Source organism: Neolamprologus multifasciatus, chromosome 13 (assembly GCF_963576455.1).
Source record: "Neolamprologus multifasciatus chromosome 13, fNeoMul1.2, whole genome shotgun sequence".
Lineage (NCBI taxonomy): Eukaryota > Metazoa > Chordata > Actinopteri > Cichliformes > Cichlidae > Neolamprologus > Neolamprologus multifasciatus.
In genome coordinates, this window is record NC_140451.1 from 28,272,220 (window position 1) to 28,288,577 (window position 16,358).

Genomic DNA, 16,358 nt, shown 5'->3' on the forward strand with positions numbered 1-16,358 from the left:
ATCCTCAAAATTCTAGCAAAAGATAGATATGCATGCCTACATCTTAGATTATCATTATTATTATTGATTTTTTTTTTGCACCAAGTAGCTTGACTGTCAATTCAGTATGTTGTACAATAATATTATATATAATAATATAATGTTTCTCCTACTTCCCTGTTATATTTTCCAACATATGTTGTTAGAAAGTATCCAACTGTTTTTGAGTTTCATCTTCACTTGTGTGGTCATCTCCTATCTGAGTCTTTTGTGCATGATCTGTTTTTAAATGACATGCTGCTGCCCAAACAGTGTCTCTGGAGTCTATATAGCCTTGAGGTGACTGTTGTAATTTGGCACATAACTGGACATAATAACTACATGTCCAGTTACTTTGAAAGCCCTTGCAATCTGGCTTTTGTGTTAAAAGAGGTCTTTGAATAACCAACTCTGTGGGTAGTTATAGAATGTACCATCAATTTAAAAAAACATAATAATATATATCTATTTTTTTAATTTAAAAGGACCGTATTGAATCATCCTTCAGCCTGCTTCAAAAAACACACACATGATGAATCGTAAAACAAAATCTTTGAATGGTAGACAAAGTCAAGGTAAACATTGTCTTTTTTGTAGGAAGTGGTGTAGGTATGGAGGAAAACCAGAAAAAATGGTAAAAGTGGTTAGAAATCACATCACGTCGCCGAGTGGTTTCATATGCCTGTCCAGTCTATATTTGTCTTACGTGAATTTTGTGCAATAACGTTTTTTCCTTTTCTGCTTAAATGTTGTCTGTCCATATTTCAATGCACGTAAGGGAAAAAACACAAATCCACAATACTTACAATAACGTTTTTTGAAGAAAAACCTTTTTTGTTTTTTTGCATACATTGTTTTTTTTTAGATACATTCCCATCTCAAACTATTTTCAGCTTTTAATTCTATTTTGGAGAAATGTTTGAGAGGTAAAATTACCCTGCTGAGTCGAAGACTAAAACAGCAGCAATGGAACCACATCTGTCAACATACAGCTGGTGTGTGTGTCAGCGGGTGTGTGTATGTGAACACACCACAGGATGTTAGCTTAGCCACTCAGCACTGTTTCTGCTTAGTGTCAGACACATTTATTACTACCCTGGGCTTCTTGTAAAGTGTATAAAATTACAGTTTTCCTGCAGCTCATGTTTAAAATCACCTCACATTCAGATCCTTTTGGAATTGGCATCAAAGTTTTTGTTTGATTTCCAATGCATGAAAATGTTAAAATAGTAATTTATAGTTATAGAGTTAAAATTTTTGAAATACACAAAATGTGTCTAATTTGTCTTATCGTTTATGGTAACTTAACACTCACTACTGAGCCTGTTTGCAGCTTGGGTGGAGTTGAATGAAAAGTGATGCCAGGCTTCCTCTTAATGATAAGCCCGCTTCCACCCAACATGACCCCTTTGAAATTATTACACATGCCTATACTGACAAACAGCTTTTTAAAAAATAGTTTATACACAGTTTTCCACATTTCTTTACTTCCATATGAATGTAGAATCAATCTTTGGAAAAGTTACTATTTTGGCCTTTTATCTGCACGTAATCAAAATGTTGAAGTCAGTTTGAGATATGGTTTTTGCCATAAAATCAGCTTTTATTATTATTATTTTTATTTTTTTGCCTGTCCCTGTGTGGGATTGTCAATATTTGTCAATGCCATTTCCATAGAGAAGCACTGTCCACCCTCCCACGCTGCAAGCATAATGCATGGCACAAACGCAAAAAACACAACAGCTCTTATCAACATTACAGATGGAGAGAAACGCACACTGGGGAGTTCATTTCCCACGTGCAGGAAAAGAATAACAAACAATGTATGTAATAACAGTGTGGGAGCCTTGTTCACATACAGTGATGAATGACTTTTGGCTCACGCTAACGGTGAATACAAGTGGATGGATACCAGAATACCAGCTATATTATCAAGTCATTAAATGGTCCTTGTTCCTTTTTTTTACTTGTTTCTTTTTGTCTTTGTGCTAACCTGTTTGTTCTTGTATACGTGTAAAACCAAAGTGCAATTTGTGGAAAGAAAAAAATAACAAAAGGGGGGTGGATATTTTTGTCCTGCTCTAATTCACGAACCATAGCGTTCCTGTATGCTCTGAAGCCTGATAGTGTTTGTTACTGCTGTGAATCTAACATTTGTGAACTTTAAATAATCAAGTTTAGAGCTTGAAAATAAAATCACAGCATTTACAATATTGTGATGTATTTTTTTTTAATTAATCAATATGCACCATATTCTAAATGCCATATATTTCTTTTCAGACATTCACCATCGCATGCAATAATGCAAATGCTTTAAGATGCCAGAATTAAATTTCCCTTCCACTTAGCTATTTGGCTAGTTGTGCCATTTAACTTTAACAGTGAATATGAAATAATGTCAGGAGTGCAAATTTCTAAGCTCCATAAGAAAACGCTCAGCTTTGATGATGGACTTTCTGGCTTTCATGTGGAGCATGTGTCACCCCTCTTTTATCCACAAAGGGACAGAGGTGATTCTGTTCAATTAACTGAGAACAGTAGTAGACTTCTGAAGTCTTAATGTGTTAATGTATGTGAATGTAATTCACTCTATAATGTTATTTTACAGCGCCACGGAGCGCAGGCTTTAACTGTGAATGATGCAGTGAATCACAGTCAGATTAGGGTTATTCTTGCCACACAGAAGTGTGGCTGCTCCTTTGTATCTGCACATCATAGCTCCATCGCTTACGAAGCCAACAACCTGTGCATGTTAACGTTTTTCAGAGACACCCTTTAGAACAAGTTTTCAACTTTGGGATATCACAAACAGCAGCTCCGAGGTATAACGGCTGTTTAACAAGTTGAAAAGAAAAGCTGCAGAGCTGATCTTTGTAGAGAATTATAGCTGATCAGGCACATTTTAGACTCAGTGGCCTCTTTGAGCAGAAATATTTTTTAGAATTTTTGAGGCGTTCCTATGAAATTTGACACTCTGAATCCTTTTAATTCCTCTTTTCATTAGATAGCTTTCATGTTGAAATGGCAACACTATAATGGCGGTATAATAAAAAGTCCAACAGGTATGGGAGTTAGATGGTCCTGTATATGCAGTGCCATCTCTTCCATTTACGGACCACAAGCACTCAAAGTCAATTTCTAATTGTATTGTGGTTTGCGACATAGACTATTTGAAGATATAGAGCTAAAAATCAGAGGGTTTGTGGGGGTTGTATTCCTACGAGCCGTAATACATATTTTTGCAAAGGCTGTAGCATGTAGACTGGGGGGGTCTGCCCATCCATTTTCAGAAAACAGACAGAGATACAATCCCTCTGCTTTCTCTCTTTATGAATAGACACTTTTCGCTAAATTCAAAGAGGTTAGATGTGTGAGCACGTATGTCAGTTTGTATGTGCACGCACATGTGCACAAGTGTGTATGCACGTGAGTCACATGTGTTGGTTTAGTGCAGAGATGCCAAGATGAAAGTATAATGGGGCCGATTAAATTTAATGTGTTAGTGGGAAAACACTTTGACTGGCATTCGGTTACCGATAACTCAGCAGCAACCGCAGCCAGTGGTGCTTTGGGGACACATAGACGTGACTTAATAAGCTACCAAAATGTGATGTTTCCATTTTAGGGAGCCTTCAGTCGGTAAAATGCATCAAGTTAGCGAGTCACCAGGCAACAAAATGTGGAGATCTTAACAAAAGAACAAACTTTGTGACTTCTACCCTGAAGAAGAACAAAGTCTGTGCTTTGTAATATGAATTTGTGTATGTATGATTTTACTTAAGCAGTAAATCTAATGAGGATGTGGAGCACAGGGGGTTCAGTGGCGGGATGAAGAAGCCTTTTTATGACCATTTGTAAACTGAAGCATATGTTAGAGGTTGAGTCTGTGTCTTCATGGAGTCTCTTCAAAGTCCCTCAAATCTTCCTCCCTGCTTCTCCCTCCTTGCTCTGTTTGTCAAAGGGACCATTGTGAATGCTTTGCTAATATTAGGCTATGTGTGAGTAAGAGAGAGGTTTTGTAGTGCATTTTACCATTTCACCACACAGGCCTGTTTCCTTTGGGGAAGTTGATGTCTTTCTGCAGTTAGTCAGAGCTGTTTCAGCATTATTTAAAAATGCAGCTAGCACACAGCCCATAATGCAAATTAATTCTTGTTTTGTTGTTGTCACCTTAAATAACTTACATGCTCACTTTCAACTATATAAAACCAGGAAGGTGGTTTTAACCACAGCTTCACTCCCTTGCCAACACATGAGAGTGGTTGGATTGTGCGTTGAACACAATGACCAGTTGTCAGCAGTGAATGCACCCAACAATTAACTGCACTCTTCAGATATTGCACCAACTGACATCACACGAACTGTATACTAGGGAACTGGCAGGTGGAAAATCATTCACTATGTCGGAAATTTGCATTCTCAAATGCATTCTGTCAGGTAATCAGGGTTCAATGCATGTGTGAAAAATGTCTTTGGTAATCCTGACGCTCACTTACCAGTCTTCTATCTGCAGTTGTATCAGTGTGATTTCATCACTGGGAGAGGAAATGAGTTGATGCAGTAGTCTTGGTATTTGGCAACTTAGCCATATTTGGAGAAAAGTTACTACAGATAAAAGCAAGATTAGACATCCCTTGGTTGTTAGTCCTTTACTGATTACCAGGATATCATGAATTAACCTCTTACTAGTAATCTAATTTATCCTTGCGCTGTCTACTGTGATTTCAATGTTATTTTTTTTCTTTATATAGCACCAAATCACAACAGCAGTCACCTCAATTGTAAAGCAAAGACCCTACAATAATACACAGAAAAGGAATGCCTTAAAATAGCATTATTTGTAATGTCTTGGAGGGCAATTAGGGGACTTCTGTAGCTTCAAAAAGAAATCTGTTGTATAAAAGTCTATAGACCAATAGGCTTAGGGGCTCACTCATGAGTTTCAACTCTTTTTGAATACTGCATAATGTTTATTGTATGATTGCAGGCTGTATGAGCATAAAATTGCATAGTTTACCAGAAATCAATTTCAGTTTCTTGAGTTTCTCAGTCTCATCCAACCCTCATCACATCCAAATGCCAAGATGGATGAGGCTTCACAGCAGAACTTCATTAAGCACTAGTGGAGATCACAGTTGCGTCTCTCTCTCATATAATGTCTGGTGGTATCTCTGTGGAGTTGGCTTGGGCCAGCTTCATCTTATCAAGACAACTTGGACAATTCTATGTTTCAAAATTTATGGGAGCAGTTTGTTCAAGCATGCCTGTGCCCCAGTGCACAAATCAAGGTCCCTAAAGGCATGGGCTGGGTGCCTTTAGAGACCTTGATTGTGGAAGAACTTCATTGGGTCGCACAGAGTGCTGACCTCAACCGCATCGTACACCTTTGGGACACATTAGATTGCAAGTCAGGTCCTGTTCTACAACATCATTATCTGACCTCAAAGTGCTTGGGAATTCTGGATGAATGAGTAAAAATTCCCACACACATACTCCAAAGTTTTGCTGAAAGCCTACCCGGAAGAGTAACGGCCTTTATAACTGCAAAAGAGCCACCTATTTAAAGTGGATTGTCCTAAAAGGTTGTGTAGACATGTAGGTGGCTTCGTACCTTTGTCTATGTATAATTTCTATGATTATCATCTACTTGTACCACAGTAGAAGGCGCAAGGATAAATTATATTGCAAGTATCAGGATATAAAGTCTTCAAAGCCAAATACATTGCTACTGTAATGGGGAAAAATCGTTTAAAACAAATATATAAGTCATTAACTAACACGTTAGTTTTTCCTGTTTATCAGTGTTGACAGAGCTGCTCTGTGATCACAGAGGTTAGGTAAGCTCGGGCACAGTAGGCAAGAGGGCTTTCACAATCTTCAAAAACACCACACACGAACTGATACATTATATTTCCAAATAAATGTTATACACTGAATTTGTCAACTCTGTAATTTTTAAAACAGAAATATTTAGGAATCGGTGAACATCTTTGTGCACCAACGCACAATTTTCTTCTAAATCCTCTCTTTACTCTTCACCGAATCTCTATTTGGTCTATTATTACTGCTAAATATGACTAAAGAATGTATGAAAGGAATTGCAAATGAGAAGTTTCCAATTTCTGAGTGACTTAATTACTTGAGGTGGTGTGATATACAAGCCCTGACACTGATGCATGTTTACGGTACATTCTGTCCTCTTTAGACTCTGTTCTCACTCAGTGTTTTATCTTTTGTTTCTGCAGCATTTACAGGCGTTTCCTTGCTCTACATTGAGAAATAACTGCCTAATGTTTCAACTTCTTACTAATAATCATGTTGAATATTGTTAGGCACATTGTTTTTTTTTTATAAACATGTTCTTTTGTCCCTGTAACAGATATACAGTTGTTATAATGGAAGTAAATTTAATGTAATATAATGTATCCCTATCACAACCCTAGTACGAGATGTATGCCTTAAAATAAGATTTGTGTTGCTAGCTTTTGGAAGCAGACACAATCTAAACTTCACTTTTCACTGTTTTGAGACACTGAGAGCGACAAAGGACGCAGGAACCAGTGAGACTGGGCGATAGGGAAAGGGCATTGAGTGAAACTGTCCGAGACTGAGAAAAGAAGGCTGATAGTTCATGCAAGGGTGAACATGAAGGCACAAAAAAGGAGGAACATGGGGGTTATAAACACATGCAGGGTGTGTGTGTGTGTGGAGTTGGGGTGTGGTTTGGCGATTCACAGTTGAGAGAAAGAAAATGAGGTAGGAGAATATCAAAATGATGCGTGGCTGCGATGTAGAGGCATCGGATGGCAACCGGATGGCTGCGGTTCTCGAGGCGCATCGTGACTTCCTGTTTGTCAGCAGCATACAGGAAGTAAGAGGCCCCTTGAGGATGGTCTTTTTTTTATGCGTGCAAATAAAAATGAAGTGAGACCGCGAGGTGTGTATTTTTGTGAGATGAAACGGTTGATATGGATAAATACAAGTGAAAGTTAGTCAATAAGGTTAAATGCCTTTTGCCTACTGTACGTGGCCTCGCCTAACCTCTGTGATTAGAGCAGTTATGTTGACACTGGTAAACAGACAAACTAATGAGTTTGTTTATTATTTGCATTCAGACTAGTTTGCCATTATGATAGCAATGGATTAAGCTTACAAAATAAATATTATATTATTTATATATTAATCTTTGGAGTAAATCAGTAATCACAACCCTGCCTTGATTGCTTCATGGCTTTTTTTTACATCAACCTTTTTTATCAAACGGGTAATTTAAACTATCCACTCAGATATCGACTCAGAAGTCTTGGTCATTTTCAGTTTATTTGGGGAAGTGCCAAATGTGAGTGACGCACTGGGTTTCTGACACCTTTCTGACATCATTTTCTCTGGTAGTAAACACGTCTTACTCTTTACTGGAATCTTAGAGTCCTTTTCTCATAGGGCGAATTGTGACTGATGACATGGCCACTTGCATTGGTGTAGTGTTCTGGATACATTGCATTACAGACAGGGATTGCATTGATTTGCCTCATCGATGAGAGTTTACATTCAAGAGATCCAATTGAAAAGAACTTTTAAACTTAAGCACATAATGATTGAGCCAATTAAGATCCAGCTCATTATTTTTGTTTTTCTTTGCCATCCTCATGACACAGTTACTGTTATACAAACAGACAACTGTACTGAACTCTTGAAATGCAGGTAAACCAGTATACTGACATGGCTACACGTCAGCGGTCACATAAAATAATCTTAGATTCAGTTAGATACATTTGTATCTTTTGATAGGTTAAGAAAAACTGAATCTCTCCCTCATGGAAAACAACGCATAGTGGATGCTTGAAGCAAATGAGTGGAGCAAGTTCATAGTTCTGCCTGATGTTAGAACAGAAAGCTGCCGCTGCACAGCTTCATGGACATGAGAATCAGTGGTCTGCAGCTGTTTCTACATCAGCCATGTTCAGTTTGTCCTTAAGCTGCATGCATTCACTATTCACGTACTGTTTTTCTTTCCCCTATTTTCTTCTCAGTGGAAAAGAGCAATGGTAATGAGAATAATAGCAGCTAATACATTATCACAGTCACAGGATGGTGTGTTAATCATCAGTATTTTATTATAAGCATTATAAACACTTGGACTTCCCATTGGCATTTACACAGAACGAGCCCTTGTAACATTGTCTTCTGGCTTTGTAAAAATAAACTCTTTATATAGATTTACAACACTTTTTGAAGCTGTGGTTACAGGAACTGAACGCTCAAGTTCCTTAGTGATGAAACATTTACTGTCAGTTTGCCGTTGTATGTGAGATCGATATCAACTGATTTATTGTTATGACCTGTTACTCTTCGTATTTCTGGAAAAAAATATTTCCTTCTCGAGCGATCTTGTCTCCGTCCTTTACTTTCAGTTCCTCCAAGAATTCAACATAGCATAAATAGATGACATTATAGTGCAAAGGGTGATACATTTTCCAGTCAGAACCACTTTTATTAGTAATGTTTAGTTAAAAAAAGACTCGACTAAAGAGGAAGTCGTATCATAGAGAGCCTTTGCTGCTGTCTTTGCAGTTGCTGGACTCCCCCACTGATTTGTACAGCAGGCTAAAACCCAAGTGGAGCTCAGATGTAGTGAACGAGCACCACCACGATAAATGATTGTGATGTTCTGTGATCCCGCCAGTCAAACAAAGTAACCTACAGTTTTTGGGGTTTTTTTGTATTCTGCATATTTTCAGACTTCTCACCAAATTTAAGGAAATGAAAGTAACTTTCTTTAGCCACTGTTTTTTGTGTGCAAAATATATAAACGCATGCACTTCAGTGCAGTCAACTCATAGTATCTACTGTACTTGTCATTAAATAAACTACAGCTTAAAATACTTTAAAAAAGGATTTCCTTGTGGTATTTTTCTCTTCCGTTAAACAGTTATTAGCATCCATATGTAGTCCTATCAACCCCTGCTAGTCTGTGAATGACAGAGATTTTGCTAGAGAAATGATCATCAGAGTGTGCTTTTGCTGTCTGGCACGAACATAATGAGAACTGTTACTTCCACACCAACATTTTGTAGTTAAACCTTTTGGTTTGTAGAAACTAGTTGAGGAAGTCAGAGAGTAACTCGCAACACAATACTATCATATCAAAGCTATTTATAATGTTGCGTTCCTGTGATATTTGAAACACGAAACAGTTATCTGTAATCTACACACACAAGCCACACTATTAGATACACCTCGCTACGTATTATATAGTTGTGGCAAATTTGTCAGATGCACATCCAAGATGCAAATCTCCTGTTCCACAACATCCCAAAGGTGCACTGATTGAGATCTGATGACTGTGAAAGACATTTGAATACAGTGAACTCACTGCCATATTCAAGAAGCCAGAGATGATTTGAAATGTGTCATCCTGCTGGACACTGCCATCAGTGGCTGGATGGACAATAGCAGGTTGGCTGTGAAGTTTAAACAATGCTCAGTTGGTACTAAGGCTCTAAAAGTGTACCACCAACCTGAACTACTGGCCAGATTGGATCCATGCTTTCATGTTGGTTAAATTCTGACTCTACCATTTGAATGACATGGCAGAAATTAAGACTCATCAGACTAGGCAACTTTTTTCCGATATTCATTCATGCAACTTCGATGAATTCGTATGAATCCTCAGTTTCCTCTTTTTAGCTGACCTGAGTGGCAACAGGCGTGGCCTTCTAGCCCAGGGGTGGGCAATCTCAGTCCACGAGGGCCGGTGTTCCTGCAGGTTTTAGATCTCACCTTGGGTCAACACACCTGAATCACATGATTAGTTCGTTACCAGGCCTCTGGAGAACTTCAGGACATGTTGAGGAGCTAATTTAGCCATTTGAATCAGCTGTGTTGGTTCGAGGACACATCTAAAACCTGCAGGGACACCGGCCCTCGTGGACTGAGATTGCCCACCCCTGTTCTAGCCCATGTGCTTCAAGGCTTGCTGTTAATTTAAAGATCCTCTTCTGCTTACCTTGGTTTGTAAAGAGTTCTTATTTGAGTTACTGTTGCCCTTGCATCAGCTCAAAGCAGTCTGGCCCTGGCATCAAGAAGGCATTTTCTCCCAGAAGACTGCTGCTCACTGGAAATTTTCTCTTTAGGACCATTCTCTATAAACTCTAGAGACGGTTGTATGGGAAAGTCATAGTAGTTCATAGGTTTCTGAAATACTCAGACCAACCGGTCTGGGACCAGCTGCCATGCCAAATTCAAAGTCACTTAAATCACTGTTGTCCCTCAATCAGATGCTTCGTTTGAACTTCAGCTGGTCATATGTTTCATGTCTACTTTTTGTGATTCAGTTTTGTTTGCCATCTGCCATTTTTTTACTGTCTCTAACATCCTGTAGTGGAGTCATGAATAATATAGTCATCAGAAAAGCCCTTTATTGATAAACAAATTGTAAGAGGAAACACAAATGTACTGCAGTGCAAGCATCCTGCCTCATCCCTAATGGGACACTGGGATGCTTTAAGAATGCACTCTGCTGCTTAAGAGGTCAAAACATAATTCAACATCAGCTTGTTTTCCCTGTTTTTCAAGAATGCCTGTGATCTGTCTTCCAGGGTGCGGCATCCAGTGCAGATAGAGTAAAACAGAGGAAAGCAGAAGATGCCAGGACCACCTCCACCACCGCCACCTCCAGCAGCTCCCCCTCCTCCTACTTTTGCTCTTGTGAGATTTTGTTTTCATTTATCTCTAAATCAAGCCAGATCTGTTGCTCTGTTCTACTGAGCTAGAGACATCTTGTGGCCGTATAATGTCATAACAAATCTTTTTTTTTTGTTATTTTTCATTCATAGTTTCATCTACATGGCCTGTCACTTTAAAGTTTAAGTAATTTAAGAAATGACAGTTTTCTCTTTCTTTCACTGACTGTTTATCCATCTCTCTATAAAATGCTATAAAGTAATGTAGTGTTGAAAAGCTTGCTCTAGAAATCTAAAAGCTGAATCTTCACCGTTTCACACTGAAGAATATAATGTGTTGGAGCTATTTTTTTTATTATTTCAGAGGGAAAATGCTATTTAATTTCCAGAAATTAGTCTTTTGTGACAGACGAAAAGACCGCCCACTTTGAGGCATTTGACTGGTTGAAGGCATGGCAGATAGCAATCAGCAGTGATGCGACCAGCAGAAAATGGGCAGTGTAATTTCTGCCAAAAATTTGAAGGGAAAATAAAGCTTAAATATGTATTGAATACTGGGTAATAATGAACAGTATCATCCTTTGCTGAGTTGCGTTGTCCAGTAATATCTGAAAAAGAAGTGCAGGCATGTTCAAAACAACAATATTAATGTTAGATGTATTGTAAATCCCTTAATCAAAAATATATTAAAATAACTTGTAACCTTGATTTTAACCACTAACATTTTGCTTTAATGTTAATTTAATTACATCTTTTTCCAATTAAGCATAACTAATTACAGTTACATGTATTTCTCAACTTGCTAGTGGCTTCCCAAGGCTGACAGTGTTTGTGTGTCTTTTTCAGGCCAACACAGAAAAACCAAATCTAAGCCGTTCAGAGCAGCATGGAAGGAGTGCTCTTTTGTCTGATATTGGTAAAGGAGCCAGACTAAAGAAAACTGTTACAAATGACCGCAGTGCACCCGTATTTGACAGTAAGTCGATGTCATTTCAGTGACTATTTCAGTTATGATTGCAAAGGAGAAATAATGGGAGTTAGTCGTATTAACTTAGTCACAAGTAATGAGGAAATAATATGATTCAGTAATGAATGTCCTCCACATGTCGCAAGAATGATTAACTCAATATTTGTTTGTTTTTTTCTATCAGAACCCAAAGGAGGAGGAGGAGGTGGGGGAGGAGGAGGAGGGGGAGGCGGCGGCGGAGGAGGAGGAGGAGGAGGAGGTGGTGGTGGTGGTTTAGGAGGCCTGTTTGCGGGTGGGATGCCAAAACTGAGATCTGCAGCGAACAGAGACTCCAATGGTAAAAAAAAAGAAGATACAAAACAATGACAAACAACAAAGAAAATTTTGTGCAATCTCGTAGTTCATTTTTCCGTTTTGTTCTCTGTCAGACTCGGGACCCAGCCGAGGACCCATTCTCCCACCTGGAGGCCGATCCGGTGGCCCAAGCCCTTTTGGTGGTGGTGGCCCAAGCCCTTTTGGTGGTGGTGGAAGCCCTGGCGGCGGACCACCTAGACTTCCAGGAGCCCCTGCTGGTGGCCGTAGCAGTGCCCCTGATCTTCCCAAGGGCCGCCCAGGTTTTCCATCCAGGCAAGACTCTCCAGGAGGTGCTCCTCCTCCCGTACCCAACGCACCTCGACCTGCTCAGTCCTTCCCGTCTCGTGGGGGCCCACCTCCACCATCACTCCCCTCAGGACCAAGGCCGGGCCATGGATCTCCATCTGGACCACCAAGCATTCCATCAGGGAGGCACGGCCCTCTTCCTCCGCCACCAGGAGGTTCCACACCAGGCCCTCGACCAAGCTTCTCCTCGCCTCCAACTCCAAATAGCAGCAGACCTCCCTTACCGCCTGCTCCAGGAGGGAGGCCCCCACTTCCTGATGATCGACCGCCACCACCACCTGCCCCTGGAGGACACCGGCCATCCATACCACGTGACATGCCACCTCCTCCTCCTTCAGTCAACTCCAAACCTTCTCCGTCTGTTGCTTCTTCCTCACCTTCTCGTCCCACACCCGGTGGGGGCGCACCTCCTCTTCCACCAGGACGTCCAGGGCCTCCTTCCTTACCTCCCACCCCAGGAGGAGGTGATGACCCCTCACCTCGTCTACCCCAAAGAAACAGCTCGCTCAACAGGTACTGAAAAAGTTTTATCTGATATGCCACCTGAAATCTGTTACCTGTTACCTTAATGGATGACTGCAAGAAATAAGAAATGCAGTGGTGCATTTCTTATCAGACACTGGGAGAGAATGTGAGCATGGTATCTACTTTGGTCGACATGTCAGAGTTTGCATAGATTCAAATCTAATAGCTGTTCTATGCTTCTGCAGTTCACACTTCATGCAAAGGAACCAGTAGCTTCCTTAAAAAGGCCACTCGCAGTTTGAAAACTTAAGTTAAATGTTGATAAAATCTTTTTTTTTTTCTCAAATTTAATTTGGCTTTAAACTAAGAGGTTTCTTAGTCTAGTCACAGTCTAAAACATACATACCACTAAGCACTTACTCTAGCTTTGGAAGGTTCCTGTTGCTACTGAGGTAGGAAACCTACTGTTAAATTAGGTGTTTGCTTTGCTATTAAGCAGTAGGTAATCGTCCCAAACCACAAAATAAATGACAAACAGATAAAGCAAAATTAAGTACACAATAAAACAGCAAACTTGCAAGCTGCAAGGAAAAATAAAAATAAAGCTAAACTCCCTGTCCACACCAAAAAACACAAAATAATGTGTGTATTTATAAAACAGTTAAGTCTGCCCCACCCCTCGGGTTTCATCTCTTAGCTAAACTCCACCTGGTGTCTGCTTACAACATCGGCTGATTTAATAGATGGCATTCAAACATTGCTAACTGTGGAGAACAGAAGGAGAGGTGCACACAGCAACATCCAAGTTTGTTTAACTAAAATGGCAAAAGTGACTGGGGTGCAGATCTGAAAGCAGAGCGATTGGTGCTTGATGCGCCGTGAAGTTAAATCTGTATGTCGTATTTCAGATATGCAGTTTAATCCTCAAGGTTTTAAAGTAGTGTGCACAATGATTTATATTTCCTAAGGGATGTGTGCTTAAAAAATAGGGATACTGTAAAAAGGATTAACATAGATTAATATTACATTTATCTTTGCCAGCCATAGTCCAGCACCACCACCTACCCGCTCAGGACCTCTCCCTCCTCCACCAAATGAGAGACCACCGTCTCTCGGAAGGAACCAGTCATCAGTACGCTCGGGTAAAAAAGCGCTCACCTGTTAATTGAACTATGAATTACTGCAGCATTCAAATTTTATATTAGACATATTTATGATATAGCATGCCCATTAACATCAAAAGTTACTGGATTTTATGCCACTTCGGAACATTTAACATCCTATTTGTTTTTCCTCCCCCTTCAAAGGCCCTCTACCTCCTCCACCTCCTGCAGGTCGACCTATGGGACGGCCAGGCCCAGAGCCCCCTCGTGGTGGACCTGGAGGCAGGCCTCCCCTTCCTCCTGACAGGCCGGGAACAGGAGGTGGGTTTCCTCCACCACCACCCATGGGGAATGGTTTCCAAAACCACAACCAAATACAAGGTGAGAAAAACCCTTATTATGTCATTAAGGTTTATTTGAGTAGTCTATAAAATAATTTTGCTACTTTATGGCAAGAAGATGGAAAAATAAAGAGGAAAATAGCACTGAAGTATGTCGAGTCTGTTTAAGGAACAATAAAATCGTAAAACCAGCACGTAAGCTAGTGTACCAGTGGTTACTTTGCTAACAGAAGAGGCTAACTCTGACTTCTAAAGGACTTTTTCAGACGATATCCTTCAGTGCTGTTTTTAAGACAAAGTCTGTTATGTTCAGTTATGGCAAAAGAACTCACTCACCTCCGCTGGAGTTGTTTTTACTCCTTTAACCAAAGTAGTAAGATTGTAAAACGAGTTTACAGGGATCCATTTTTTAAAATTACATTTGTAGTCATGTTTCATCCAATTCTAAACAAATACAATATCCTTTATACATATACTGTCATAAAGCTAAGTCATTCTGCTGGAGAAATTAACACTGATACCTTCATTCTTTCCATTAATAGATGAGTGGGAGGGTCGGTTCAATTTTCACCCAGTGTCAGACCTTCCTCCACCCGAGCCCTATGTGCACTCCCAGAAGACCTACCCCAGTAAGCTTTGCAAAAATGAAAGCAAAGGTGAGTTCTGCATGTTATCTACACTCAGCATCGTTAGATGATCTTCATGCAGTTTTCAGTTTGCTTAGTAACCTGTTAAAGACACTGACAGACCAGTGCATAACATTACATATTTTAACATTACTTTGGACATGAGCCACTTGATCCACAGTCCTTTACAGCACAAAAAACATCAGAAAAAGGAAAGAATACAATACAGAAAAACGTGATGCTGATTATAACATTACAAATTAACAATATATTATTGATTTAATATATTCAATGTGAGATTACAATCAAAGCAAAGTAGTTTATCAGCATTCCTTTATGGTTTGTCTATTACTTCTGACAAACTGACAGCTGACATTTCAGCCCAGACCACGTTCTGGTACCAGTCCTAATTGTGTTGTCTGTGGCCTATTACTACTAGCCTCAACATTAATTTCTCTCTCTTATAATCGTCTGCAGTACTTTTCCGACATTTGACAATAGCTCCCATTTGACTCCCAACATCAAAGTTTGCTGTCCCTCCCAGTTCATTACTTCGCTTTTGTAATCTTCTTTTCAACAATCAATCAATTTCCCAACTGGAAAATGTCACAACATTCAGTTTAGTTCTGTTAAGTCTTTGTGACTATAATCAGACTACCCTACAATCTTTAAGAATTTGTGCACCATTAAATTAAAAATATTGAACTCACTAAAGGTTTTGGCTGATATTTACATTATATTAGTCTAAACTTCCAAACAAGTGGGAAAACTGTTGATCTGGATTGTCAGACACTGCCATCTGGTGGAGGAAAACATCCTCTGTTACTAAAGAAAGCACTAACTTTGTGTGTCTTTGATTCTTTGCAGGTTCTGGTAAAAAGGAAAGAGGAGCACCTCCTCTTCCTCCTATACCCAGGTGAAGATAAGATGGAAACTATCGCAACACTTGGAACTACCCCCTTTGTCTACCTGCCCTATTTGTCTTTTTTGTTGCGCTCATTGTGCTTTGACCTGCAGCATGTAGTTCAAGTAAGAACTGCAACATGTAAGATGGACCTGAAATACAGTTGTGCAAAAAAAGGACAAACTCACAATGTGGAGTTTACATCATGTGCCTCTGTAACAGCAGAATGACACATTAAATGACCAAAGCATGTTTATATTTTGGTACACTTTGTCTAGGTTTACAACCATGCTGTTTTATTTGGGTGTCCTTAGTCATAGCTGCCTCATGAGCAACAGTGGTTTCATGACCCTTTATGCACATCGACTTTATTCCAATAACTTATTTAGTCTTTGCTTACAATGTTTGGATTGCATAAGCTGCTTGCTAGTTATTCCATTCTTATCGACCAACCAGTTACACTTTTGAAAAGGAATAGAAAAGCATACTTGACAAATGTGGCATGTAGCACATGTGACTTTCTGGGACTATTTACGGATTAAAACGGATTAAAAATCTTATGACTATATTTTAGCTCCAGGATTGTTGTGTA

General features: G+C 39.6%; 1 protein-coding gene across 4 annotated transcripts in view; it reads left to right on the plus strand.

Moving 5' to 3' along the window:
- The window catches only part of wipf1b (WAS/WASL interacting protein family, member 1b), a 25,434-nt gene extending 9,518 nt beyond the window's left edge, over positions 1–15,916 (plus strand). For all 4 annotated transcript variants that reach the window (XM_085182619.1, XM_085182622.1, XM_085182620.1 and 1 more), the window contains 8 exons: positions 10,617–10,725; positions 11,547–11,676; positions 11,852–12,004; positions 12,096–12,840; positions 13,834–13,934; positions 14,100–14,276; positions 14,779–14,892; positions 15,730–15,916. In XM_085182619.1, coding sequence (XP_085038745.1) covers positions 10,663–10,725; positions 11,547–11,676; positions 11,852–12,004; positions 12,096–12,840; positions 13,834–13,934; positions 14,100–14,276; positions 14,779–14,892; positions 15,730–15,782 — 1,536 coding nt within the window. In that variant the 5' untranslated portion in view covers positions 10,617–10,662 and the 3' untranslated portion in view covers positions 15,783–15,916. The remainder of the gene's footprint in view (positions 1–10,616; positions 10,726–11,546; positions 11,677–11,851; positions 12,005–12,095; positions 12,841–13,833; positions 13,935–14,099; positions 14,277–14,778; positions 14,893–15,729) is intronic.
- The last annotated feature ends 442 nt before the right edge of the window (positions 15,917–16,358 follow it).